Raw genomic sequence first — 9,803 nt, forward strand, 5'->3', positions numbered from 1 at the left:
AATCAGGCTCCCTAGAAAGTCCAAAATTAATTATCTCACTCATAGATAGGCACAGATGTGCAATGTCTTGATCCTTCTGTTGATCTTGCCAGCTCCTGTTCGTTCAGTAACAGAGTGCAGCATCTAATTAAGAAATGGCATGAATTTTTCCCTTTCTGCCCTAATTTGTTTTGCATATATAGATATTCTCTAATGACTTAATAGCCAAAAAAGAAGAAAGGAAAAATCAGGAAGGAAAGAAAAGGAATCAGGTAGTCTACTCTTCCAAACTAGTTACCTGGGCTGGCATTTTAAAAAGACCTTGAATTCTATCTAGTTCAATTATGTGTCTTAATAGCAACCTGAGGAGAAGCTGGAATTAAAGATGGTCTCAACTTACAAATTGTTCCTAAAAATAGCTTCTTAGTTCTTGTTTTCCTAAAATCAGGGAAGAACCCCAATGGTAGTGTTTGAATTAGTAATTTGCCAGCTAATGTCTACAGGACAAATGCATCCAGCATTATCATCACCCTCACCTTCCCCTCACCTCTCTCAGGCCCTCCCCTCCCATCGTTCCAAAGCACAATCGAAAAGTAGCAGGGGAAAAAAAAGGACTGTGCTCATTTTAGGCCTGTGGTACCAAAACCTGCTCTTCCACATTGGGGCAGAGAGGCAAATACTGTTTGCATCCTAGAGGTGGTGATTTTTACAACCAGTGTAAGGATTGCATGAGTACCCATCTGGTCCCAACCTCCAATGAGTGGCAGACACTACAAAGGGAAGAACCACAGGATTTTGACCCAGAAGGAGCATTCTTGATGATCCCATTTGATTTCTTCATCTCTCAAATAAGAAAGCTAGGACCCAATACAGCCAAATGACTTACCACACTGAGTAACAGTAAAGAAGCCCTGAGGCTGGGCATTGGGGGTGGCTCTGGGGAGCTTCCCATCGAAGATTTAGGAAAACTCCAGGTTACCCCAGGATTCATGATGTAGTAGCTTGGCGGCATTGAGGAGGCATAGATTAACAGGAGAACATTTTCTTATGGAAATGTTCCTCCACCTCCCAACTTGAGAAAATACTAAGCCCCTGGGGGGAAGCAAAAGTGGTTGGTCTTGAACAGCTATCCTGCTCATAGGCACAGGACTGGAGTGGGCTCTCACATTCTAGCTAAATGAAGCAACAGTCGTTCTGCATGATGGGAAACGATGAATTCTAGTATAGCTAAGAGGAACCGGAGTCCAGTTAGAAGTAGCTAAGAGCCATGATGTGTTAGAACACCGAGTGTGATGTTAGATTCTTTCCAGTTCACTAAAGTAGAAAGACATTAGAGAAGGTGAGAGTCTCACTAGGGCTTTTGTCACAGGAGCCCAGCTGCACAGCCCCCTCCTCATTTCTCTTTGTGCTTCTTCTACCAAAGCAACAACCCGGCGCACAAGTACTACTTGGCCGTGGACCCCGTGTCCGGCTCGCTGTACGTGTCTGACACCAACAGTCGCAGGATCTACCGTGTCAAGTCTCTGAGCGGAGCCAAAGACCTGGCCGGGAATTCCGAAGTGGTGGCAGGGACCGGAGAGCAGTGTTTGCCCTTTGATGAAGCCCGCTGTGGGGATGGAGGGAAGGCGATCGATGCGACCCTGATGAGCCCACGAGGTAAAGACCGCCAAGGAAATGTCCCCCACCCCAGAGAGAGCTTGCCACCACCTTGGCTTTCTTCTCATTGGAGCTACACTAAGCCCAACAGTCCAAAACACAGCCGTCCCTACATTGAACGCATAGAGATTGCTTTGGGTGTGTGGATGGGTGATTAAAAAGAAAAGAAAAAACGTATTTACTTATGAATCCAAAGTAAACTTTCTCATCCACCTATGCTACAAATGGAAAGTGGAATGGATTGGGCCTGGAGGTTTCTGACTGCTGCCAGTCACGGGCAGTCAGAGGAAATGTGAGCCCAATGGCCCTAGAGCCAGTTGCATGGGTTGGAGGTAGAACAACATCCAGCGAGAGGTCTCTGGTCACTCCCAGACTTTCAAGTTAGGCAATAATGTATATAAAGTCCAAAGCACAGTATCTGACATGTTGTAAATGCTCAATAAATGATAGTAGTTAAGAATGAGATGGATGCCAGGCTCGGTGGCTCAGCCTGTAATCCCGCGCTTTGGGAGGCTGAGGTGAGTGGATGGCCTGAGCCCACGGGTTCGAGACACACCTGGGCAACTTGGTGAGACCTCATCTCTACAATAAAATTAAAAATTAGCTGGGCCTGGTAGCGCGCGCCTGTAGTTCCAGCTACTTGGAAGGCTGAGGCAGAAGAATCTCCAGAGCCCAGCAGGTCGAGGCTGCGGTGGCCGGGAGCGGCCACTGCACTCCAGTCTGGGCGACAGAGTGAGACTCCAACTCAAAAAAAAAAAAAAAAATGAATGAGATGGCCAGGCTCGGTGGCTCAGCCTGTAATCCCAGCACTTTGGGAGGCAGAGGCAAGTGAATTGCCTGAGCCTGCAGGTTCAAGACCAGCCTGGGCAACTTGGCGAGACTTCATCTCTGCAAAATTTTTAAAAATTAGCCAGTGTGGTAGCGTGCGCCTGTAGTTCTGGCTACTTGGAAGACTGAAGCGGAAGGATCGCCTAAGCCCAGTAGGGTGACGCTGGAGTGACCATGAGTGTGCCACAGCACTCCAGCCTGGGTGACAGAGTGAGGCTCCAACTCAAAAAATAAAAAAAGAATGGAGGCCAGCATGATGGCTCATGCCTGTAATCTCAGCACTTTGAGAGGCCAAGGAAGGAGAATTGCTTGAGCCCAGGAATTCAAGATGAACCTGGGCAGCATAGCAAGACTTCACCTCTACAAAATGTCAAAAAAATTAGCCAGGCATGGTGGTGCATGCCTGTAGTCCCAGTTACTCAGGAGATGGAGAAGGGAAGATCACTTGAGCCCAGGATTCTGAGGCTGCAGTGAACTGTGATTGTGCCAATGCACTCCAGTCTGGGTGACAGCGTGAAAACTAAACAATAAAAAGATAAATATAATATCCAGGGGTCGCCCAGCTTGGTGGCTCACGTCTATAATCCCAGCACTTTGGGAGTCCAAGGTGAGAAGATTGCCTGAGCCCACAGGTTCTAGACAAGCCTGAGCAACTTGGTGAGACCTCATCTCTACAATAAATCAAAAAATTAGCCAGGTGTGGTGGCGCATGCCTGTAGTTCCAGCTACTTGGAAGGCTGAGGCAGAAGGATCACCTGAGCCCAGCAGGTCGAGGCTGCAGTGGCCGTGAGCATGCCACTGCACTCCAGTCTGGGTGACAGAGTGAGAGACTCCAACTTAAAAAAAAAAAAAATCCAGGGGTCGAGGATGGAGGAACCTATGGATCTCTATTTGAAAATTACTGAAAGGCTAGATGTGGTGGCTCACACCTATAATCCCAGCACTTTGGGAGGCCAAGGTGGGAGTATTGCTTGAGGCCAGGAGTTTGAGATCATCCTGGGCAATATAGTGAAACCTCATCTCTACAAAAAAATCCAAAAAATCAGCTGGGCATTATAGTGCGTGCCTATAGTCCCAGCTACTCGGGAGGATGAAGCAGAAGAATCACCTGAGCCCAGGAAGTTGAGGCTGCTATGAGTTGTGATCAGGCCACTGCATTCCAACATGGGTGACAGAATGAGAACCCAATTTTAAAAAAAGTCAAACGGAAATGACTAAAAATACTTAAGGCTAAGGAGCAATCATTTGAGATCCCAATTCCTGTAAGCATTTTTAGCTACCATAAAAGCAGTGGGCAGCATGGATTAAAGCGGCCAAGACTTGTACTTGGGCAGACGGGAAAAAAAAATAGAGGACACTGGTTTCAGCAGGGAATGCTATGTCCCCCCAGGGAATTGAATTGCTGGTTGGAGTCAGGGCTTAATTGGGATGTTCCTGGAGAATACACTTTGAATTATCAGTCTGTGACTGCAAGAACCATTGTTTCTCAACCATATTATTACAATCAGTTGAGAAGGGTATCCAAGTAATTTGCTAATAATTTTTAGAGCAAGGACCTTTGGAAATAACTTGGTTTTTTTTGTTGTTTTTTTTTTGAGTTAGAGTCTCATTCTGTTGCCCAGGCTAGTGTGCAGCAGCACGCTCACGGCCACCTCAGCCTCGACCTGCTGGGCTCAATCGATCCTTCTGCCTCAGCCTCCCAAGTAGCTGGAACTAAAGGTGTGCACCACCACACCACCACGCCCAGCTAAATTTTTTATTTATTGTAGAGACAAGGTGTCGCCAAGTTGCCCTGGCTGTTCTCGAACCCCTAGGCTCAGGCAATCCTCTCACCTCTGCCTCCCAAAGTGCTGGGATTACAGGCATGAGCTACCATGCCTGACTGAAAATAACTTCTAAAGCAAGCAGATGTGAGGCTATTTCCTCACTCATTCATTCACTCGCAGCCTGGGTTCATTTGTGGCCAGAGGTACTTTCTTAAGTAGGAGGGAGGTGAATGGGGATACAGTTGGCACCCCCATGGACTCCACAAATCCCAGCATTTCTCTCGGGCAGAGAGAATGGGTCTTGCCTTAAAAGGCTGAGAACCACTGCTCGGAGCGTGCTAACCCACCCCACTGAGGTCCTTGGTCTAAGCAAGGTGTGCCTGGCAAGGCACTCCCTGCCCCCCAGCCCATGAGACCTACTCCATTCCAAGCGATATCTCACACCACTTGTCTTGTCCAGGTATTGCCGTAGACAAGAATGGGCTCATGTATTTTGTCGACGCCACCATGATCCGGAAGGTGGACCAGAACGGAATCATCTCCACCCTACTGGGCTCCAATGACCTCACTGCTGTCCGGCCACTGAGCTGTGATTCCAGCATGGACGTAGCCCAGGTGGGACTCTCTCTTCTTATCACTGAGCAACACCTGCTTCTTGACCTGAAGTCCTCACCAACTTCCTGTTTGGTTGGAAGTGGAATGAGAGGGAAGAGGTGGAGATGCAGATCACAGGTTTGTTTGGAGAAGGTCTGAGATGCACGAGACAGAAAGATAGAATGGAAGATGTCAGGAGTAAGAGAGAGAGAGAGAGAGATTCTGTTCAAAGACAAGCTGGTGACACACTCCAGCCGTGGCAGATTACAGGGTGGAAGTTGCTGTGTAATTACCTTCCTTCTCCATCATTATTACAGGTTTGAGAATGTACCATACCGGGTTCAATGTCAATCCAAACTTCCCTGTTAATCGGAAATGATTGCATCCTCACTGTATAAACCTTTACTTTGTGCAGTAGTAACTAGAGAAGAGCCCTCTGCAGTAGCCCCCAGAGTGCGTGTTTAGTCTGAGCCCTTTCGAAGGCAGAGAACAGAGGCTTGCTCAGACATACAGCATTTGTTCTCAAACAGCCTGGCACACACGTTCACCCTTTCTATAACGGCCTTTTCAACCCTTTGGCCAACCTCATAAATTTCAGCTCAAATTCTACAACAAACTGACAACTTGCAACTGAGATTTTTGTTTCAAATTCCACAGAGGAAAAAAATGTGTTCAGTTCATTTTTTTTCAAGCAAACACTCAAAGTTGTAGTTTGCTGACCAGCCTGCACTTTGACTTTGACTGTCCTTGGGTGAAGGCAACCTTCCAAGCCACGTGGCTTCTTTTTGTGAATTAAAAAAGGTACCTCCTCTAAATGAATATAGACTCCTCAAAGCCTCAATTTGAGGAGCAGGGTGTGAGATGAATTGCACTGGTTTCTTGTGCAGTGAACTACCTGTGCAACCATCTATGATAGCTCTGACTCTGGTTCAATCATCTGGGGCTACCAAGAATCATAGGTTGAGCTGGTGGTCTGTTCTAATCATGGCAGATGACATAAAAGGAGACATTTTTTTTTACATGGTCTCTTCATTGTGTACGCTTAGCATGGGCAATGGGCAACTGGTTCCATGATGAACATTTCTAATACAGTATGTTCGTGTCTTAGTCCATTTTGCATTACTATAAAAGAATACCTAGGCTGGGCAACATAGCAAGAACTCGTCTCCACAGAAAATAAAGATAAATTAGCTGGGCATGGTGGCGCATGCCTATAGTCCCAGCTGTTCAGGAGGCTGAGGCAGGAGGATCTTTTGAGCCCAGGAGGTCGAGGCTGTGTTGAGCCGTGATTGTGGCACTGTACCCCAGCCTGGGCAAAAACATAATAATAAAAATAAAGGAATACCTGAGGCTGGGTTATTTATAAAGAAGTGAGGTTTATTTGGAAGGCCAAGGGAGTCTCTCCCTCCCCCTCCTCCTCCCCCCTCCCCTCCCCACTCCTTCTCCTCTCAGGCAAGAGAGGGAACAAGAGAGAGGAAGAGAAAAGGGAGGAAGGTGCCAGGTTCTTTTTGACAAATTGGTTCTCTTGGAAACTAATAGAGCCAGAATTCACGGCATCCATCCCCGTGACCCAAACACCTCCCACCAGGCCCCACCACCAACACTGCAGATCAGATTTCTGGAGGAGATTTGGAAGAGACTAACATCCAAAGTATATCAGTTAGTAAAAGGCGAAGTCTTTCTTCCTAGATGCATAAAGCCAGCATAAGTGAACGTATTAAGGCCCGTTCTCTAATCCAATACCACGTCATCCACAGGTTCGCCTGGAATGGCCAACAGACCTTGCCGTCAACCCCATGGATAACTCCCTGTATGTTCTAGAGAACAACGTCATCCTGCGGATCACTGAGAACCACCAAGTCAGCATCATTGCGGGACGCCCCATGCACTGCCAGGTTCCTGGCATTGACTACTCGCTTAGCAAACTAGCCATTCACTCTGCTCTGGAGTCAGCCAGTGCCATTGCCATCTCTCACACTGGGGTCCTCTACATCACCGAGACGGATGAGAAGAAGATCAACCGTCTACGCCAGGTAACAACCAATGGGGAGATCTGCCTTTTAGCTGGGGCAGCCTCAGACTGCGACTGCAAGAACGATGTCAATTGCAACTGCTACTCAGGAGATGATGCCTACGCGACGGACGCCATCTTGAATTCCCCATCATCCTTAGCTGTAGCTCCAGACGGCACCATCTACATCGCAGACCTTGGAAATATTCGGATCAGGGCTGTCAGCAAGAACAAGCCCGTTCTTAATGCCTTCAATCAGTATGAGGCTGCATCCCCCGGAGAGCAGGAGTTGTACGTCTTCAACGCCGATGGCATCCACCAGTATACCGTGAGCCTGGTGACAGGGGAGTACTTATACAATTTCACTTATAGCGCCGACAATGATGTCACTGAATTGATTGACAATAATGGCAATTCCCTGAAGATACGTCGGGACAGCAGTGGCATGCCCCGTCATCTGCTCATGCCCGACAATCAGATCATCACCCTCACTGTGGGCACCAACGGAGGCCTCAAGGTCGTGTCCACACAGAATCTGGAGCTTGGCCTCATGACCTATGACGGGAACACTGGGCTCCTAGCCACCAAGAGTGACGAAACAGGATGGACGACTTTCTACGAGTAAGTGGGTTTGTAAAGTATCTCTGAAGAGTACGTACCCTGTCCCGGCTGGCTTCAGGATTGGCTGTTCATGTAGCGTTTTAAATTGCTTAGTCACGTTGTCTTCCTAACTTTAATGATTTCTTAGGGCCTCATCCCCTCCTCCTTACTCTTAAATGATCTGCTTTATTGGGGCTCTGATACTGAGCATCCTCCCGACGAGAGTTGGGAATTCCTGTTGCCTGCTTGCCGTTCAAATTTCAGGATATTGGACACGCACAGCACCTGGGAGATAAAGTGTTGATTAACTTTGCTGATTATTCATGTTTGCCATGGGTGCGGAAATTAGAACCTAAAAGGCAAGATCCCAGTGGGGCTCCTGTAATTTGCCAATAGGTCCAGCAACACACTTGATTGCACAGACAGGTAGATAAACTCTGAATTTCCTCTTTAGCAGAAGCAGATCGATACAGATAAAGTGCTAGGTATATTAAAAGATGCAAGAGCTGGTCATATTTCCCCTAACAATTATCTCATACTTAATAGTCCTCTCTCTTGTTTTGCCAAGAGCTGTTTTCCCTAGCTCCTGTGGGCAGCTCTTGGTCACATTGCCTGCTGCAGCAGGTATGAACCAGCGGGATGCTGGTTGAGGAAGTTGCTAAGGCATGGGTCCCCCAGTGGCTGACTGAGACTGGAAGGGAATTTACAAGCATCTGACTCTCCTAGGTGGTGACGAGCATGTTAACCCCTGTGCACTTGGGGTCCTTGTTTGCTTTCTGTCTGGATGTTGCTGCTAGCTGAGAATTTAGTAAGTTAGGGTTGGCTTGTCACAGAGAGAAAAGAGGATGAGAGAGAACAGAAAACCTCATTGTTAATCACTCCCTAATCCAGGAATGTTCACTTCCTGTTTGTAATCCAATGGGTTTAGAAGGATATTAAAGGAAGCTGTTGCCACCTGCTGGAGATTGACTGCATTGCAGAATTGCTTTGCTTGGTTCTGGCTTTCTTCTTGGGCAAAGCTGTCCTTCTAGGACTTCAGAAGCATCTTCGCACTGTTCAGGGCACGGAGACGTCATTAAACTTCACCAGCCAGTGGTTCTGCTCTTGAGGGTACCATGTAAGGGCTGTCTTTGGCTCTCACACCAAGTTAGGTGTGATACATCACACCAAGTTAAGTGATACATTAACCCAAACACCCTCTGCTTCTTCCCGTCCTGCATTTTGACCTAATGACCCAATGCGTTTCAGAAATAATTTGTTGGCTTTCCTGAATGAGGGGGGAAATGTCACTCTCGCGGACGCCAGCCTGACCTGGGGTTGACATAGAGTCTGTGGAAAAGAGACCCAGAGCCAGGCGTGGTGGTTCACACCTATAATCCCAGCACTTTGGGAGGCTGAGACGGGAGGATCACTTTAACTCAGGAGTTCAGGACCAGTGTGGGCAGCATAGCAAGACCTCATCTCTACAAAGAAAAGTAAATAAATACGTAAATAAATAAATAAGAGGTTCAGGTTTAAGTGCATCCACAGACATGAACTCTGAATGGGCAAACATTTTTTCAGGGAGCAGTCCCTAGTTTAATGAAAACATAGGCGTGACATAAATTTGTTTTAATGTGTTTGTTCAGAAGTTACATTGAAACTGAATAATTTTTCTTCTGTCTTAATTTGATGAGCTGCTTTTTTTTTCATAATGTGGGTAAATCCTATAATGACAAATTCTCCATCATGGGAGTTCAAATGTATAAGGTTTTCTTTTCCCTCCTAAAAAGAGTTATTTTTGTTTTCTAGCACTTGTTGCACTTGGTCAGCAAATTGGGAGTTTAAGAATCAGACACAGACTCTGCAGCCTGTCAGGCGGTGGGTTCAAGACCAATACTGCATGGCCTTAGCCAAATCTTTAGAGAGAGGAGTTCAGAGTGATGGGGAGACCACAGAGTCCTCACTTCTGCTGGAAAACAGTCTGTCCTGCAATGTGTCTCTCCCCTACCCTGTTACAAGAGAGGGGATGTAAATCCCCCCTAGGAGGAAATAGTAGCCATGCTCTCTCTCTGCACAGAACTTTCTAGTTATGGAAACCATTTTTCTACTGGGTTTTCACAATGACACTCTAAATAGAGGTTTGAGTACTCCCATTTTATGGATAAAGAAACTGAGGTTCAGAGAAGTGAAGTGACTCCCCTGAGGCCACACAGGGATTCAGTAGGAAAGCAGAACTGGAATCCAGATCTCCGTTAATCTTTTTTATTTATTTATTTATTTTTTTTTTTAATTTAATCGATATTTTTAATCTTGATATTGTGGGGTACAGTTAAGGGTTAGGTATACAAATATGCTTCATTCAGGCCCCCTTGTTGATAACTGGTGTC

At 46.7% G+C, this 9,803-nt stretch overlaps 1 protein-coding gene across 2 annotated transcripts in view; it reads left to right on the forward strand.

Annotated features, from left to right (window-relative positions):
* TENM2 (teneurin transmembrane protein 2) overlaps positions 1 to 9,803 on the forward strand; it is a 517,874-nt gene that overhangs the window by 460,280 nt on the left and 47,791 nt on the right. For both annotated transcript variants that reach the window (XM_021710791.1, XM_021710790.1), the window contains 3 exons: positions 1,403 to 1,635; positions 4,690 to 4,844; positions 6,581 to 7,455. In XM_021710791.1, the coding sequence (XP_021566466.1) occupies positions 1,403 to 1,635; positions 4,690 to 4,844; positions 6,581 to 7,455 (1,263 nt within the window). The remainder of the gene's footprint in view (positions 1 to 1,402; positions 1,636 to 4,689; positions 4,845 to 6,580; positions 7,456 to 9,803) is intronic.

Source organism: Carlito syrichta, unplaced genomic scaffold (genome assembly GCF_000164805.1).
Source record: "Carlito syrichta isolate Samal-C Ts95f unplaced genomic scaffold, Tarsius_syrichta-2.0.1 Scaffold301542, whole genome shotgun sequence".
NCBI classification, from domain to species: Eukaryota; Metazoa; Chordata; class Mammalia; order Primates; family Tarsiidae; genus Carlito; species Carlito syrichta.